The 19638-nt window shown below is 44.6% G+C and overlaps 2 protein-coding genes across 2 annotated transcripts; both read left to right on the top strand.

The window, feature by feature from the left end:
- The first annotated feature begins 35 nt into the window (after positions 1-35).
- On the top strand, positions 36-6592 carry sgcb (sarcoglycan, beta (dystrophin-associated glycoprotein)). Its single transcript, XM_024004752.2, has 6 exons — positions 36-144; positions 947-1156; positions 4519-4704; positions 5178-5369; positions 5530-5661; positions 5773-6592. The coding sequence occupies exons 1-6, from the start codon at positions 130-132 to the stop codon at positions 5977-5979; spliced, it is 942 nt and encodes a 313-aa protein (XP_023860520.1). The 5' UTR covers positions 36-129; the 3' UTR covers positions 5980-6592.
- Positions 6593-9054: 2462 nt separating this feature from the next.
- Positions 9055-19618, top strand: LOC111975537 (uncharacterized). Its single transcript, XM_024003863.2, has 5 exons — positions 9055-9243; positions 9504-9935; positions 15221-15390; positions 15529-15874; positions 16069-19618. Exons 1-5 carry the CDS (start codon positions 9228-9230, stop codon positions 19614-19616), a joined length of 4512 nt encoding a protein of 1503 aa, XP_023859631.1. The 5' UTR covers positions 9055-9227; the 3' UTR covers positions 19617-19618.
- The last annotated feature ends 20 nt before the right edge of the window (positions 19619-19638 follow it).

The following is a 19638-nucleotide window of genomic DNA, read 5'->3' as shown; positions in this document are numbered from 1 at the left end:
TGACAAACTATTCGCAAGTATTAAAACTGGACAGATATATCTTATTTTATTAATTTCGATGAAGTGGTCTCCTCCACTGTCTTTCCCGACTCRGGAGCTGTCAACCGCAGTCGAAAAGGGAGGGTCAACATGGCGTCTGAGCAGGTCTGTTTTCAATAGCCTAAGACATTCTTGTTTTTCTACATTTCACATTCACGGTTTGCTTTTCAAACGTCTGGGGTTTAGATTTAAGCATCTACATCAATACGAACTCATTTGAAAMAATTTATTTTAGTCGGACGTTGTAAAGCGGTTGCGGAATATCCATACGGTTTTACTCTTCCCAAGCCCTTTATAATGTTTTTATGATAAGCTATCGCTCGAAATAACGGTTGATTGGCGCAGTTTTCCARGGCATTGGTCAATTTAAACTGGTTGTATTATCTCAAAGCATGAAGTTATCTTTTAATTTGAGTTGAATATGGACATATTCACATTTGTTACGGGAAAATACGAGTGATTTATTTTTAGTCATTGCACACAGACAGAGAGACTCGGGTGTATAATTGCGCGCATTCTTTAGAGCAGTCTGTCTATCCAGCGACGCCTGCGTAAACGCTAATTAAATACAATGTGGTAGTTTCAGTGTTACAATATATGGTTCTGTTTCTCTGTAGTGAGATATATATTTGTTACGTTGTAACTACATGTGGTAGTTAAGTAGACTGTCAATTGGGTTGTTACAATGTATCAACTAGATTAACTAGACTGCAGAGTGGAATACAATAACCTGTGGTACTGTAGTTTCAGTGTGATAGCTAGAACTCTCTTCACGTTTCGTCTCACACAGTGAAGTCCATGCTTTGATTAATGGGGACCACCCAAAAAGTGGTGTGTAGATGTCACAGCATCTACACACTTTACGCCTGAGCCTTTATACTGATGTTTACTGTTGTGTCTGTTGAAGGAGAGTTCCAACGGGCCTGTGAAGAGGTCTATGAGGGAGAAGGCCATCGAACGGCGGACCACCAACAAGGAGCACAACAGCAACTTCAAGGCAGGCTATGTGCCCATAGAGGAGGAGCGCCTGCACAAGACAGGCCTGAGAGGACGCAAGGGCAACATGGCTGTCTGCATCATCATCCTGCTCTTCCTGCTGGCACTCATCAACCTCATTGTGAGTGCCCAATTACACACAAAGCTCCTCTGCATTATGTAATCATCCTTGTGTATCTGAATTCACTTTTAACTCAGGCTAGTAGCATGGCGCCAGAGAAGATGGCTGACGTTTTACGTGCTCCTAACTGAATGTGTTTTTTTGTTTGGTTGTTTGTAACTTATTTTTTTWACTTATTCTGTACATAATGTTGCTGCTACTGTCTCTTATGACCGAAAATAACTTCTGGACATCAGAACAGCGATTACTCACCACGAACAGGCAGAAGCATTTTTTCCATTTCAACGAGTACGACGAGCCCAACATGAAGGACATACTGCTTTCCCGGGAACAGGCCCAAATCCCTGTCATTTGCGTGAAGAGAAGACTGAGAAAAAGAGGACAGAGGACGAGCTGACTTCTGAGACTTCGTAGGCGATCGAATAAACCCCCACTGCRTTCCGTTCTACTAGCTAACATGCAATCATTGGAAAATAAAATCGACYACCTATAAGGAAGATTTAACTATCAACGGGACATTAAAAATGGAAATATTGATGTATATTTGTAAACAGCAGCTGGTGCAGGATATCTAAGGGAGTCTCGAGGTTTTGCTCGCCTGAGGCAGAGTATCTCATGATAAGCTGTAGACCACACTATGTACCGAGAGAGTTTTAATCTGTATTTTTCGTAGCTGTCTACATACCACCACAGACRGATGCTGGCACTAAGACCGCACTCAATGAGCTGTATTCCGCCATAAACAAACAGGAAAACACTCATCCAGAGGCTGCTCTCCTGGTGGCGGGGACTTTAATGCAGGGAAACTTAAATCAGTTTTACCAAATTTCTATCAGCATGTTAAATGTGCAACCAGAGGGGAAAAAACTCTAGACCACCTTTACTCCACACACAGAGATGCGTACAAAGCTCTCCCTCACCCTCCATTTGGCAAATCTGACCATAATTCTATCCTCCTGATTCCCGCTTACAAGCTAAAATTTAAGCAGGAAGCAGCAGTGACTCGGTCTATAAAAAGTTGGCAGATGAAGCAGATGCTAAGCTACAGGACTGTTTTGCTAGCACAGACTGGAATATGTTCCGGGATTCTTCCGATGGCATTGAGGTGTACACCACATCAGTCATTGGCTACATCAATAAGTGCATTGATGACGTCATCCCCACAGTGACCATGTGTACATACCCCAACCATAAGCCATGGATTACAGGCAACATCCGCACTGAGCTWAAGGCTAGAGCTGCCGCTTTCAAGGAGCAGGACTCTAACCCGGAAGCTTATATGAAATCCCGCTATGCCCTCCGACGAACCATCAAACAGGCAAAGCGTCAATACGGGACTAAGATCGAATTGTACTACAACGGCTCCGACGCTCGTCGGATGTGGCAGGGCTTGCAAACCATTACAGACTACAAAGGGAAGCACAGCCGAGAGCTGCCCAGTGACACAAGCCTACCAGACGAGCTAAACTACTTCTATGCTCGCTTCGAGGCAAATAACACTGAAACATGCATGAGATCACCAGCTGTTCCCGGACGACTGTGTGATCACGCTCTCCGCAGCCGATGTGAGTAAGACCTTGAAATAGGTCAACATTCACAAGGCCGCAGGGCCAGACGGATTACCAAGACGTGTACTGCGAGCATGTGCTGACAAACTGGCAAGTGTCTTCACTGACATTTTCAGCCTCTCCCTGTCCAAGTCTGTAATATCAACATGTTTTAAGCAGACCACCATTGTCCCTGTGCCCAAGAACACTAACGTAGCCTGCCTAAATGACTGACCCGTCTGTTGCCATGAAGTGCTTTGAAAGGCTGGTCATGGCTCATGTCAACACCATTATCCCAGAAACCCTAGACCCAATGCAATTTGCATACCGCCCTAACAGATCCACAGATGATGCAATCTCTATTGCACTCCACACTCCCCTTTCCCACCTGGACAAAAGGAACACCTATGTGAGAATGCTATTCATTGACTACAGCTCAGCGTTCAACACCATAGTGCCCTCAAAGCTCATTAATAAGCTAAGGACCCTGGGACTAAACACCTCCCTCTGCAACTGGATCCTGGACTTACAGACGGGCCGCCCCCAGGTGGTAAGGGTAGGTAACAACACATTCGCCACGCTGATCCTCAACACAGGGGCCCCTCAGGGGTGCGTGCTCAGTCCCCTCCTGTACTCCCTGTTCACTCATGACTGCACGGCCAGGCACGTCTCCAACACCATCATTAAGTTTGCCGATGACAACAGTGGTAGGCCTGATCACCAACAACGACGAGGCGGCCAATAGGGAGGAGGTCAGAGAACTGGCCGTGTGGTGCCAGGACAACAACCTCTCCCTCAACATGATCCAAGACAAAGGAGATGATTGTGGACTACAGGAGGAGGAACGAGCACACCCCCATTCTCATCTACAGGGCTGTAGTGGAGCCGGTTGAGAGCTTCAAGTTCCTTGGTGTCCACATCACCAACAAACTAACATGGTCTTAGCACACCAAGACAGTCGTGAAGAGGGCACGACAAAACCTATTCCCCCTCAGGAGACTGAAGAGATTTGGCATGGGTCCTCAGATCCTCAAAAGGTTCTACAGCTGCACCATCGAGAGCATCCTGACTGGTTGCATCACTGCCTGCTATGGCAACTGCTCGGCCTCTGACCGCAAGACACTACAGAGGGTAGTGCGAGTGGCCCAGTACATCTCTGGGGCCAAGCTTCCTGCCATCCAGGACCTCTATACCAGGCGGTGTCAGAGGAAAGCCCCAATAATTGTCAGCCCTAGTCATAGACTGTTCTCTCTGCTACCGCACGGCAAGCGGTACCGGAGCACCAAGTCTAGGTCCAAGCGGCTTCTTAACAGCTTCTACCCCCAAGCCATAAGACTCCTGAACATCTAATCAAATGGCTACCCAGACTATTTGCATTGCCCKCCCCCCCCCCCCTTCTTTTACGCCGCTGCTACTCTCTGTTAATATCTATGCGTYGTCATTTTAATAACTCTACCTACATGTACATTACATTTTACCTCAATTACCTCWACTAACCGGTGCCCCCGCATATTGACTCTGTACCGGTACCCCTGTATATAGTCTCGCTATTGTTATTTTACTGCTGCTCTTTAATTACTTGTTCCTTTTATTTCTTATTCTTATTTGTATTTTTTAAACTGCATTGTTGGTTAGGGGCTTGTAAGTAAGCATTTCACTGTAAGGTCTACACCTGTTGTATTCGGCGCATGTGACTAATACATTTAGATTTGATTCGCATGGCATCATGATAATGTTAGTTATGGCTATGTTATAACTAGTTATGATCATGACAATAATCAAATCAATATATCTGTACATTTTCCCAACTATCAGATCACTCTAGTGATCTGGACGGTGATACGAATCGGGCCTAGTGGTTGTGACAGTATGGAGTTTCATGAAAGTGGGCTGCTCCGTTTCAAGCAGAAGGCAGACATGGGCGTGGTCCACCCACTGCACAAGAGTACTGTGGGGGGCAGGAAGGACCAGGACCTGGTTATCACCGGCAACAACAACCCGGTGAGCTCAGGCAAAACACACTCACTTAGGCAAAACAGTCAGTTAGTCAAAACCCATTCACCTAGACAACACACAGGCACAAACACACACACACTGAATAGATTCAGAACACACAAATGCATTGTTGTAACTAGTCTATACATACACACATCCCCAATACCCAAATATAAATACATTAACCTTTTACTGCGTTGGGCTAAATCAGTGTTTCTTGGTAGTCTTAAGCAACTCTACTTTGAAACATAAGTATACACCTCAAACACATGGTTATGGGCTTAAAAATATTTAAATATCACAAAACCATTTGACATAGAAACAGCAGATTTTCAGCTGGGTTTAAAAAAAGAATGTTTTAATTATTAAATTATGAAAAACATTCCACCCATGAGGCCACTGGGTCATTTGACTGCAGAAAAGGGCTACTCAGACTGTATGCTCTTACATGTATAGTTTCTTTTGTATATGTGTTCCAGGTGGTGTTCCAGCAGGGCTCCACTAAGCTCAGTGTTGAGAAAGAGAAGACGTCCATCACCAGTGACATGGGCATATCCTTCACTGACCCCCGCACTCAGAACACCTTCTTCAGCACAGACTTTGAAAACCATGAGTTCCACCTGCCCAAAGGAGTCAAAGTACTCAATGTGAAGAAGGCCTCCACAGAAAGGGTATGTTTCAGGGTTACAGAAGCTATCTAATAAAACATGTAATTAAACCGTAGGATTGACCTTGCGGTGTGTTACTGGAGATCAAATACATTCTAGAATCTGTTCCTGTCATTGATGAACATTTTGAAAAATCCCAGAAAAAGTGAAGACTCTCTTTCAGATCACCAGCAACGCTTCCTCTGACCTGTCCATCAAAGGGGACAGCAAGGCCATCATCCGTGGCAACGAGGGGGTCTTCATCATGGGCAAGACAGTGGAGTTCAGGATGGGAGGGGACATTGAGCTCAGAGCTGTGAGTGTCACCCCTTACCAAATTTGTAATACATTTTGTATACAATTTGAAAGTCTATGGTGTAGTGTATTCCATTAACAGATATGGTTAACAAGGTATTTCCCTTTGCAGGAGAACAGTATTGTTTTGAACGGATCTGTGATGGTGAGCGTCACTCGCATGCCTAACTCCTCAGTGGGGGCCAATGTGTATTTCGACGAGGGTCTGTTGAGGTACAAGCTGTGTATGTGTGCAGACGGCACTCTGTTCCGTGTCCAGGTGAAGTATCAGAACATGGGCTGCCAGACCTCAGACAACCCATGTGGAAAGGCTCACTAAAGAGACTGGAACACAAACTGATGTTACTCCATCCATCCTCTCCTACAATCAACAGATGGTCTGGCCAACCAGTGTTGAAATACCATAGAATGGTGTACAGTGCATACTCTATATGCATTCAAACACTCTTTTTTTTATGGTGGTCTTTTTGTTTGTCTGCATATTCACCTGGCCAAATATATCTAATTAAGTGCTAAAGTATTATCATAGTTTTTTTCTGACTATATGAAGTAACAGAAGCAGCACTTTACCAAGCCATCCAGTATTACCAGTATTCTGGATATTTTTATTAATCATTATTTTACATTTATATTTCCGCTGGCAGCTGTGTGTGACTCAAATACAAGTCACCCTGTATTAGGCATCAGCCACTGATCACATAGTGTGGGACACATTTATTTATTGATTATGGTTAGTTAAGGAGTTATGAGTTGGAGTTAGTGGGATATGTGCGAAATAGGAAAGTTAATTTTAGCCATTCAGTATTGCTGATTGCAGGAGATAATCTGTGCTTGTTTAAAGGTCTAGTGTAGATTTTCATGAGTTGACTCTCAGCACTCTAAATTGCTATCTACATCTGCCTTCTCATCCTGTACGTGCCAAACATAGTCTCTGTGTCTTCACAAAGGAAGAGATTAGAGTGTCTTTAGTTATGATGCCAAATTGAATTCATTTCCATGTGTCTATAATATATTGCCTAATGTTCAGAAAAGGGAATATACACTATATATACAAAAGTATGTGGACACCGCTTCAAATTAGTGGATTTGGCTATTTCAGCTACACCCGTTGCTGACGGGTATATAAAATCGAGCACACAGCCATGCAATTTCCATAGACAAACATTGGCAGTATAATGGCCTTACTGAAGAGCTCAGTGACTTTCAACATGGCACCGTCATAGGATCGCACCTTTCCAACAAGTCAGTTAGTCAAATTTCTGCTCTGCTAGAGCTTCCCCGGTCAACTGTAAGTGCTTTTATTGTGAAATGGAAACGTCTAGGAGCAACAGCGGCTCAGCCGCGAAGTGGTAGGCCACACAAGCTCACAGAACGGGACCGCAGAGTGCTGAAGCGCTTAAAAACCGTCTGTCCTCGGTTGCAACACTCACTATCGAGTTCCAAACTGCCTCTGGAAGCAACATCAGCACAATAACTGTTCTTTGGGAGCTTCATGAAATGGGTTTCCAGCCGCACACAAGACTAAGATCACCATGTGCAATGTCAAGCGTCGGCTGGAGTGGTGTAAACTTGCCACCATTGGACTTTGGAGCAGTGGAAATGCGTTCTCTGGAGTGATTGAATCATACTTCACCATCTGGCAGTCCGACTGATGAATCTGGGTTTGGCGGACGCTAGGAGAACGCTACCTGCCTGAATGTATAGTGCCAACTGTAAAGTTTGGTGGAMGAGGAATAATGGTCTGGTGCTGTTTTTCATTGTTCGGGCTAGGCCCCTTAGTTCCAGTGAAGGGAAATCTTAACMCTACAGCATACAATGACATACTAGACAATTGTGTACTTCCAACTAAGTGGCAACAGTTTGGGCAAGGCCCTTTCCTGTTTCAGCATGACAATGTCCCCGTGCACAAAGCGAGGTCCATACAGAAATGGTTTGTCAAGATCGGTGTGGAAGAACTTGACTGGCCTGCACAGAGCCCTGACCTCAACCCCATCGAACATCTTTGGGATGAATTGGAACGCCGACTGCCAGCCATGCTAAATTTGCCCAACATCACTGCCCAACCACACTAATTCTCTTGTGGCTGAATGGAAGCAAGTCCCCGAAGCAATGTTCCACCATCTAGTGGTAAGCCTCCCCAGAAGAGTGGAGGCTGTTATCGCAGCAAAGGGGGACCAACTCCATATTAATGTCTATGATTTTGGGATGAGATGTTCGACGAGCAGGTTTCCACATACTTTTGGTCATGTAGTGAGTGTACTTGCACTAAGATACACTACAGATTAATGCAGTCAGCTGTTTCTTTTTTCTTTTTCTGTGGTATTCATGAAGCTTTGTTTGTTTCAATTATATTTTGTTAACATGGGTTTGAAACATACTATTGAGTGATATTTTGTGCAATATAACGTGAAGTGGCAATACTACAAGGGTGATGTTTATCTATTTTGAGCTCATTGGCATTTGTCTAACATGCTTATATTGTGTATTAAATTATTTCTACGGTAACAATGTGCTTGGAGAAATGTGATCATCTCAAGCAGCAATATGGACTCCATGCTTTAATAGATGTAGGAATTCATTGTTTTCCAATGGAACCTTGAGAATGAGCTTTTGGATAATATCAATGATTTAACTTATGTTTGTTTAAATAAAGGAATATTCTGTGTTTGAAAAGCCCTGTAATCTGTATTGCTTCTTGTCTCGTGTCGATTTGTAGTTTTATTTTCACGTTTGAAAACTGCCCTATTTGTACCCTATCCCACAATGCCCACTTGGAAGTGTCAATGCATTTACAGTGTACTAGCTATATTCTACGTCTACTACATTTACAGTGTACTAGCTATATTCTACGTCTACTACATTTACAGTGTACTAGCTATATTCTACGTCTACTACATTTACAGTGTACTAGCTATATTCTACGTCTACTACATTTACAGTGTACTAGCTATATTCTACGTCTACTACATTTACAGTGTACTAGCTATATTCTACGTCTACTACATTTACAGTGTACTAGCTATATTCTACGTCTACTACATTTACAGTGTACTAGCTATATTCTACGTCTTTCTACATTTACAGTGTACTAGCTATATTCTACGTCTACTACGTCTACTACATTTACAGTGTACTAGCTATATTCTACGTCTACTACATTTACAGTGTACTAGCTATATTCTACATCTACTACATTTTACACAGTAAAGGGGCAAAATAACCAAGATTACTTTTATAGCATGAAATCTGTTCCAATCCAGTTATTTATTAATAAATCCAAGCTGGGCGTAGTTGTCCTTTTCATGAGTATTTCTGGCAGCACAGTTAACTGAAAGAGAGGAAAACAACGTCCTGGTGAGACATTAACCACGCCATGTGAATGATTTCACATCAGCATAACGTTTATGCCATTGTTGTGAATGCATGTCTGACTCAACATGTTAATAGACACTGAAGACTTTGATCTGAAACTACAGGAGAAAAAGTTGTAAAAATCTGCTACCTTTGCCAATGTACTGGACGGGCCTGGGGAGAGACTGAAAGTCGAGTTCATTACGGTTGTATACAATGCAGACATGGAGGGGTGAGTGAGTTTTTTTCACGCATTCATTTATATTTGTGTGTATGACGTGTGCTAATATTGCAATGCATGTTTCTAAATTTGAGAGTAATGCGTGTGTTTTGACTTTATTTGGATGCTGTTGTATGTGTTACTCTTGGTATATTAGGGTATATCTATTGAATTTAACTTCAATACTGTATGTGTTCATACATTGTCTTTAATGTTGAAACTCACAAGTCACTAACATTAGTTATCTCTTTTTGTTCTACCTATGGGCACAGGGCTGTTTGTGATGGCCGTGTCTCAGTGGATGTTCTGTGCTGCAGTGCTGCTCCTCCTCATCCAGGGGCTCCAGTGTTCTCCAACTCCCCCTGCCTGTCCTGAGTCCTGTCTTTGTCAGAGAGGTCCTCTGTTAAACTGTTCCTCCGCTGGCCTTTCCAAGGCCCCACAACACATCCCTTCCACCGTAAATGATCTAGACCTATCTCACAACCTCCTGAACTCCCTTGCCCCCTCGTGGCCAAGTTGGGGGCTTAATAATCTATGGCTTGGACACAACAGCATCACTCACCTGTCTCTGTGTGTGAGGAGGACCTGGAGGGGTAAACATGGGAGAATACTCCTCTCACACAACAGAGAAAGATGTGTATCCTGGGCCCCGGCCCTGCAGCTGCTGTCTGCTGAGAGGAACCAGCTAGAGATGATCCCTGAGGGTGAGTCACACACACACTCTAACACATCAGGAATTGCTTCGCTGTACTATAAATGTAGTTACACTAATCACAGGTTGCTTTGCCTAACACACATACTGCCAAATTAAAGGAAACACTTGAGTAAATGAGGGATACAAAGTATATTGAAAGCAAGTGCTCCCACACAGGTGTGGTTCCTGAGTTAATTAAGCAATTAACATCCCATCATGCTTAGGGTCATGTATAAAAATGCCCAGTTGCCCATTATTTTGCCTACCATGGCTAGAAGATCTCTGTGTCTTTGAAAGAGGGGTCTCAAAGGAGCATAGGAGGTTTAAAGGGTGTGTGTGTTTTTGCTCAGTCATCAGATCTCAACCCAATTGAACACACCTGAAAAAGCGTTTTCTACAACCATTAACAAAACACCAAATGATGGAATTTCTTGTGGAAGAATGGTGTCACATCCCTCCAGTAGAGTTCCAGGCACTTGTAGAATCTATGCCAAGGCGCATTGAAGCTGTTTTGGCTTGTAGTGGCCCAACGCCCTATTAATACACTTTATGTTGGTGTTTCCTTTATTTTGGCAGTTACCTTGCATTCGGAAAGTATTCAGACCATTGACTTTTTCCACATTTTGTTACGTTACAGCCTTATTCAAAAAAATAATAATTGTTTAATCCTCATCAATCTACACACAATACCCCATATTGACAAAGAAAATTAAAAATACATTTATTAAAAATAAAAAACAGAAGTGCCTTATTTACATAAGAATTCAGACCTTTGCTATGAGACTCGAAATTGAGCTCGGATACATCCTGTTTCCATTGATCAWCKTTGAGATATTTCTACAACTTGATTGGAGRCCACCTGTGGTAAATGAAATTGATTGGACATGATTTGGAAAGGCACACACCTGTCTATATAAGATCCCACAGTTGACAGTGCATGTCAAAGCAAAAAACCAAGCCGTGAGGTCGAAGGAATTGTCCGTAGATCTCTGAGAGAGGATTGTWTCAAGGCACAGATCTGGGGAAGGGTACCAAAAATGTTTTGTAGCATTGAAGGTCCCCAAGACCACAGTGGCCTCCATCATTCTTTAATGGAAGAAGTTTGGAACCACCAAGACTCTTCTTAGAGCTGGCCGCCCGGCCAAACTGAGCAATCGGGGGTGAAGGGCCTTGGTGAGGGAGGTTACCAAAGAACCCGTTGGTCACTCTGACAGAGCTCTAGAGTTCCTCTGTGGAGATGGAGAACCTTCCAGAAGGACAACCATCTCTGCAGCACTCCACCAATCAGGCCTTTATGGTAGAGTGGCCAGACAGAAGCCACTCAGTAAAAGGCACACAACAGCCCACTTGGAGTTTGCCAAAAGGCACCATAAGGACTCTCATACCATGAGAAACATGATGAAACCAAGATTGAACTCTGGCCTGAATGCCAAGTGTCACTTCTGGAGGAAACCTGGCACAATCCCTATGGTGAATCATGGTTGTGGCATCATCATGCTGTTGGGATGTATTTCAGCGGGAGGGACTGGGAAACTATTCAGGATTGATGAAGAATGGAGATGAACGGAGCAAAGTACAGAGAGATCRTTGATGAAAACCTGCTCCAGAGAGCTCAGGACCTCAGACTGGGTCGAGTGTTCACCTTCCAACAGGACACGGCCCTAAGCACACAACCAAGACAACGTAGAAGTGGCTTCGGGACAAGACTCTGAATGTCCTTGAGTGGCCCAACCAGATCCTGGACTTGAACCCGATCAAACATCTCCGGAGAGACCTGAAAAAAGCTGTGCAGCGATGCTCCTCATCCAACCTGACAGAGCTTGAGAGGATCTGCAGAGAAGAATGGGAGAAACTCCCCAAATACAGGTGTGCCAAGCTTGTAGCATCATACTCAAGAAGACTCGAGGCTGTAATCACAGCCAAAGGTGCTTCAACAAAGTACTGAGTAAAGGGTCTGAATACTTACAGTACCAGTCAAAAGTTTGGACGCACCAACTCATTCCAGGGGTTTTTTTTTTTTTTTTACTATTTTCTACATTGTAGTATAATAGTGAATACATAAAAACTATGAAAAAATACACATGGAATCATGTAGTAACCAAAAAAGTGTTAAAGAATTCAAATTATATTTTATATTTTTCCAAGTAGCCACCCTTTGCCTTGACGACAGCTTTGTACACTCTTGGCATTCTCTCAACCAGCTTCACCTGGAATGCTTTTCAAACTGTCTTGAAGGAGTTTCCACATATGCTGAGCACTTGATGGCTGCTTTTCCTTCACTTTGCGGTCCAACTCATCCCAAACCATCTCAATTGGGTTGAGGTCGGGTGATTGGGGAGACCAGGTCATCTGATGCAGCACTCAATCACTCTCCTTCTTGGTCAAATAGCCCTTACACAGCCTGAAGGTTTGTTGGGCCATTATCCTGTTGAAAAACAAATGATAGTCCCACTAAGTGCAAACCAGATGGACAATGGCGTATTGCTGCAGAATGCTGTGGTAGCCATGCTGGTTAAGTGTGCCTTGAATTCTAAATAAATCACTGACAGTGTCACCAGCAAAGCACTCCCACACCATCACACCTCCTCCTCCATGCTTCACGGTGGGAACCACACATGCGGAGATCATCCGTTCACCTACTCTGCGTCTCACAAAGACACGGCAGTTGGAACCAAAAATCTCAAATTTGGACTCATCAGACCAACAGATAGATTTCCACCGGTCTAATGTCCATTGCTCATGTTACTTGGCCCAGCAAGTCTCTTCTTATTGGTTTCCTTTAGTAGTGGTTTCTTTGCAGCATTCTACCATGAAGACCTGATTCATTGCAGTCTCCTCTGAACAGTTAAAAACAGATAAAGCAACGCCTCTCCCCCTATTTGACCTAGATAGTTTGTGTGTATACATTGATATGTAGGCTACGTGTGCCTTTTTAAAAATGTATGTAGTTCTGTCCTTGAGCTGTTCTTGTCTAATGATATTCTGTATTATGTCATTCTGTATTATATTTCATGTTTTGTGTAGACCCCAGGAAGAGTAGCTGCTGCTTTTGCAACAGCTAATGGGGATCCTAATAAAATACCAAATACCAATACCAAACAGTTGATGTTGAGATGTGTCTGTTACTTGAACTCTGAAGCATTTATTTGGGCTGCAATTTCTGAGGCTGGTAACTCTAATGAACTTATCCTCTGCAGCAGAGGTAACTCTGGGGCTTCCTTTCCTGTGGCGTTCCTCATCAGAGCCAGTTTCATCATAGCGCCTGGTTTTTGTGACTGCACTTGAAGAAACGTTCAAAGTTCTTGAATTTTCCGCATTGACTGACCTTCATGTCTTAAAGTAATGATGGACTGTCGTTTCCCTTTGCTTATTTGAGCTGTTCTTGCCATAATATGGACTTGGTCTTTTACCAAATAGGGCTATCTTCTGTATACCACCCCTACCTTGTCACAACACCACTGGCTCAAACACATTAAGAAGGAAAGAAATTCCACTATTAAACTTTCAACAAGGCACGCCTGTTAATTTAAGTGCATTCCAGGTGACTATCCCATGAAGCTGGTTGAGAGAATGCCAAGAGTGTGCAAAGCTGCCATCAAGGCAAATGGTGGCTACTTTAAAGAATCGCAAATATGAAATATATTGTTCAACACTTATTTGGTTACTACATGATTCCATGTGTTATTTCATAGTTTTGATGTCTTCACTATTATTCTATAATGTTGAAAATAGTAAAAATAAAGAAAAACCCTGGAATGAGTACATGAGTCCAAACTTTTGACTGGTACTGTATGTAAATGTGATATTTATGTTATTTTTTATAACATTTGCAAAACTTTCCAATTTTTGGTTTTGTTTTGTCTTTATGGGCTATTGTGTATAGATTGAACAGGAAAAAAACTATTTCATCCATTTTAGAATAAGTCTGTAATGTAACAATGTGGAAAAAGTCAAGGTCTAAATACTTTCTGAATGCACTGTACACGCACATGCATGAACACCCATACTCTTATGAATGATCATCCAACATAATTAGGACTTTGCTCTTTTCGGAAATGATTAAACTGGCCCAGTCAATCACAAAATGAATTTGACAAATCATTGTACAATCTTCAGCCAATTGTAGACGCTGTTTACTGACATTCCAATGGTTCATCAGAGGGTGTAAAAGTGTAATGATTGTGTTTTAAAGGAGGAAAATGCCTCAATCATAATTTTATGGTAGTATTATCTTGCTTTTTTAATATTCCATCAGAGGAGTTGAACCTTTTAGTTGTGTATGCATTCACTGGTGATTGTGCTTTCTCCTTGTTTGAGGTTTGTGAGGACTGTCGGCAGTTGCTCTGTGAGACAGAGGCCTCTCCGTGCTGTTTGGTATTCTGCTCACAGTCTCCTAGCGCTCCTCTAAGGAAGCCCAGACCCACAATGCCTCACTTCAGCTCAGCAGTGTCAGCCTAGTGAAAAGAGGAGACCGCAGGAGAGACTGAAAATCAGTGTAAACTAAATTCTGTCAACAGAAATCCTTGGCCTGAATCAGTCATAACATTTCCATTTTAGTAGACACTTATCCAGAGCGACTTACAGGAGCAATTAGGGTTAAGTGCCTTGCTCAATGGCACATAGGCAGGCTTTTCACCTAGTCATCGCAGGATTTGAACCAGCCACCTTTCGGTTACTGGCTAAATGGTCTTAATCACTAGGCTACCCAACCCTAGTCATTTGTTTATACTCTAGCCAGGACATAATGTTTAGCATACAATTAATTTAAAACAAATCTGTTCCAAGTACAAAACCATTTGATTGTCAATAACTCAGTGTCCCCAATGTCTTGTAGTAATAATGCCTCTGCGTCTTTGTTACCACCACACCGTAGTACTGTACACTGAGATGTCACCACAATGGCCCAGGGAAGTAGACACTACAGTATGAACATTAGAGTAAACCCTATAGTGGGTGTAAACAAACGCTATCAGTGCCTCCTAGTTCAGTGATGTCAGGTATAGGGAGCAGGTGTTGCTGTGGCTTCCCAGACAGGTAGGCAGGGACATGTAAGGGCAGGTATTCATTCATCTCAGGGTGGTCTCCTGCTCATAAAGCTATGGGAGGAATGTCATGTCAGCTTACTGCCCACATACAGAACAGTACAAAGGTGAGAAGGGGACTTCTGTGATCATATAGTCAACCACCTCATGATTACCATCCTCTGTGCATTACTGAGGACAAACAGGTGCCATCCTAGTCATCTGTGACATTATGCCACTAATGTGAGGACTATGTTGGTGTGCTGTCCACTAGGCCTGGGAGGCAGTGAGTTCCTGCAGGTGCTGCAGCTCTCCCACAACAGGATCTCTGGCCTGCAACCTGGAGATCTTTGCAGGTGCCCCCATCTGAGAGAGCTTCGCCTGCAGCACAACCACATCTCCCACCTCCACCCACATGCCCTCAGGGACCTCCCAGAGCTCAGGGTAACTACAAATCATTAATAGTAACTACTGCATCACAACATGTTATCCGGTTACCACCTGACCCAAACCTCACCTGAGCTCAGTACTATAACAGATTTCTGACATTCCTATAATTTTCATAATGACATCCTTCAAAAGGTCCTGGATCTGAGCTTCAACCTGTTGACCAGAATCCCTCCATCCGCCTACCTGTCACTGCGTAACCTGAATGTTCTGGTGGAGGTGAGTGGTAACAGGTGGAGGTGTGACTGCAGCCTGCGGAGCGTGAGGAGGTGGATGGCCTACGATAGGCAAAGGGCCCAACAGCAGATCTGGAGGGGGGTGGTGTGTTCCTCCCCCTCCACCCACGCAGGTAGAGACCTGCTACACCTGGAGGACAGTGACCTCACCTGCTCTACAGCTGAGAACAGGGAGGGGCTCCACCAGGATGTGACAGTGACTGAGGGGACAGAGATCCTGCTGCCCTGCGGCCCTCCACAGCAAGGTAACACACCCAGACAGGAAGCTGCTGCCTTTCACTTGTTGCATTACACCAATATTACATTTGTTTGTAACAACTTACATTTCAGATCAATCATACAAATGTGATGTGAATAAAGTAGCAGCTTTAATGATTACATTTTTTAAAATCATGCTTGGCTTTATGACAGTAATACACTGTTGATGTATTTGTTCTAGATTCAACATGGTGGACGACTAATGGACAAGTTTCTGGAAGTCAGACGGGCCTGCTGATCAGTGACATCACAGAGGAAGACGCAGGGCTGTACGTGTGCATGTCTGGGCCAGAAGAGCAGTATATATCTGTATTTAACATCCATGTCCATAAGACACAGAGGAAAAGCAGAGGCACCAGGAGTTTACACTGGGAGAGGAAGCTGATAAACACAGAGGTAGGCAGCCTCCAGAGGGAGGGTCAGGGGACAGACCTGAACTCTCTAGATCTCCACAGGGCTTCTCAGAGAACACAGTCTGACCTGGTCCTGGCTGTCTGCCTGTCTGTATTCATCACCTTCCTGTTAGCATTTATACTTGGTGCTCTTGCCAGACCTCTCCTGGACCCTCTCTGGAGGAGGTGCTGTAACCGTACCAAGCAAAGCTCCTCCCCAGCCCAGTCGGTCTCCTKCGCTGGGCAGGGCCCCTACGACGATGACGCCTATTCAGATGAGGATGCTCGGGAGGAACTAGGAACACACAGGGAGAGTAGAGTGACATTCAGAGGACATCCTTCAGAAATAAGGGATCAGAGTAGCATTCCATATTATAATACTGTGTCCAATGGCAGACAGGACAACCTCGCTGGGGAATATGATGCAACATATGAGAATGTTTATGCAAAGAATCTCTCACACCCCTCCCTTGAGGTCCATCACCCACCTGACGAGAAGCCCAGCGCACAGGGCTCAGGCAGCTCCCAACAGGACAGCCCAGAGACAGACATCCATAGTGGAGAACTCTCTGATGTCTCTCTGAGTGAGCCACAAGTGGGTGCTCATCCAGTCCATACCCACCATGGCATGGAGTTTGAACCCATCCCTGACCCAGAACAGTTGCAGGGATATCGAAGCTCGTCCGTGTCTTCACACTCTGATCAGGAGAGGCCGGATAGGGATCAGGATATGGACTGGCCCAAAAACTATTTGGCTCAAAGATTGGAGGAGAAGTGCAAGACCCAGAACAATCCCTGGGAGCATCAATCCCTCCAGAAGGAAGATGACTCCTTTGAGCAGAGTTTAGATTTCCCTATGGTTAAACAAGTTGATGTGCCACAGATCAAGATCGGCAGCGTGGGTGAGATCCCTGGATTTACAGCTGAGCCCTTTACGGATTGGAAACCAATCAAGGCAGATCCAAACCCCATGGAGCCTGAGCTGTGGAATGACAGTGGAGAGAGCTTTGAGTTCCCTGATTCCATCCGAGGTGCATCGGCACAGTCCAGCAGTCAAGATCTCTCGGGTTCTGCTTTTGACGATCAGTTGAGAAAGGAGTATGAACAAGCTCGGAATGAAGAACCACTGGTGAAAGACCAGAGGGAGAATAATAAGCTGCTGGAGCTGAACCTAAGTTACAGTGGGAATGAACCTACAATGTACACTGTGAACCCAGAGACGGAGGTAGTGAAGGAGAAGATGATTGTCCAGAATGTGGGTGAACTGATACAGGAAGTTCAGAGTGCTCTGAAAACACAGGAGTGCTTTGATTGGTCCAGTGATCATGGGGATGAACCCACAAAGTACACAGTGAACGAGGAGCACGATGAGGATTCAGCTCAAGTTCCAGATGTCATGTACAGGGATCCATCTCTCAGTCTTGGAGACACTGTCTCTTTGGTGCCAAGGAAAGCTCTCAATATTGGCTTCTCCAAGGAAGGTTTTAAATATCAACCAGAGCCTGAGACAAGGTCGACTGGCTTGGCTCTAACCACCCATAGTGCCATCAGCACAAAGGAACCCCTTCCCCAACAGTCATTGCCCTCAGACGGGACAAGGGTTGGAGACCTCAGACTCAGTAAGCGTCTGGATATTCAGCCCCCTCAGGAAGCTCCACCTGCTGCCCCAGGTTCACCCTCTTCTAGCAGTGAGAGTAAGGATGAGACTACAATTAATCAAAAAACAGAAGAGGATAAAGCGAAGATCCCAGATTCATATTTCAGTCTTGCAGGCATTGATGTCTCTTTTGCCCCAAGGAGAGCTCTCAGTATCGGCGTCGCCAAGGACAGCTCTTATCATCCAGAGCCTGAGTCAAGGTGGTCTGGCCTGGGTCTCACCTCCCAGACTGCCATCAGCACAAAAGATGAAGGCTTTAAGAAATACACCAAGCCCCTTCCACAACTGTCTTTGCCAAAAACATCCCTCCCTTTCTCCACCTCTTCAGACTCTCAGATGGCTGAGGAGTCTCCAACTCAACTCTTCTATGTCCCCCCACTTGGGAGACGTCTGGATAGCCATCCCCCTCAGGAAGCTCCACCTGCGGCCCCAAGAACGCCCCCACCCTCTGGTTCATCCTCTTCTAGCACCGGGAGCGAGAATGAGACTACAATGAATCGAAAAAGAAAAGAGAAAGCTAAGATCCCTGATGTCACATATAGGGATTACTCTCTCAGATCTGGAGACACATCAACTAAAGTATCTTTCTCTCCGAGGAAAGATCTAAATATTGGCTTCTCCAGCGAGAGTTCTCAATATCAACATGAGTCTGTGACAAGGTACGAGAGTCTCACCAGAACAAAGGGTGGAGACTTTGATGAAGACAGCAAGCTTCGTCCCCAAATGTCTTTGCCCAAAACATCACTCCTTTCCACCACCTCCTCAGACAGGGTCAGAGCTGAGGAGCCACCAGTTAAAATCTACATCCCTGGACTTCAGAATATTCAGCCCCCTCAGGAAGCTCCACCTGCCAAATCATCCTCTTCCAGCTGTGAGAGTGAAGATGAGACTCCAGAACACACAATGAAACCAGCTAAAGACATCACAGATTATTTTTCCCCAAGGAGAACACTCAATATCAGCTTTAACAACTCAGCCAGTACCACAGATGAGGTGGAGAGGAAGACCGGAGCAGAGGACAGGTGGGATCAGCCAAGGCTTGGTAAGGTGAAGGCGCTGTCAGAGAGAACACGAAGGGACACAGAGGAAAGTTCTACAGACATGAATGTTTCTTTCTCCCAAATAAGAGCACTCAATATCAACTTTGATACCTCAGACAGCAGCACAGACGAGGTGGGGAGGAGTACCGGAGCAGACTACAGTAACCCTACTGAAGAAATCAGTCCCTCTCCCCAACTGTCATTGTACAAAACATCACGCTTTTTCTCCACCCCCACAGATGAGGCGAGGCCTAGAGGAGAGTATTCACTCCAAATTCCCCTACACAGGAAGCACTTAGCTGTAGACATCCAGCCCCCCCTGGCTCTACCTGATGCCCCAGCAACACCTCCACCATCCCCAGAGGGAGAGGGGGCAGCAGGGTCTGGATGGAGGAGTAGGGAACAACAGATGAGAGCCATGGATGGATTTGGCTGTAACTCCATGACACAGGGAGACAGGAGCTATATGGGGTTAGTGGTTGCTAAACCATTCGGCATATCTCGTCGATATCAGAGCGTTACCTCAGAAATCATTATGACCACCCGGTGTAGTGAGGTCTCTACCTCTGGTGACCTCAATACGACCTACTCCAACTCCACCCTCCATTTTGAAACACACAAAGAGGGCAGTGAAGCTTGAGAGCTACAACTGTAATTGTTTG

The sequence above is a fragment of the Salvelinus sp. IW2-2015 genome, linkage group LG16 (assembly GCF_002910315.2).
Source record: "Salvelinus sp. IW2-2015 linkage group LG16, ASM291031v2, whole genome shotgun sequence".
Lineage (NCBI taxonomy): Eukaryota > Metazoa > Chordata > Actinopteri > Salmoniformes > Salmonidae > Salvelinus > Salvelinus sp. IW2-2015.
The sequence above is the reverse complement of the archived record's forward strand: the minus strand, read 5'-3'. Positions and strand labels throughout refer to the sequence as shown.

Bases quoted from the DNA above. Each gene is read 5' to 3' on its own strand.
- sgcb (XM_024004752.2), top strand. The intron at 1,157-4,518 runs GTGAGTGCCCAA...CCCAACTATCAG, and splicing joins TGGCACTCATCAACCTCATT to ATCACTCTAGTGATCTGGAC. The intron at 4,705-5,177 runs GTGAGCTCAGGC...TATGTGTTCCAG, and splicing joins TCACCGGCAACAACAACCCG to GTGGTGTTCCAGCAGGGCTC.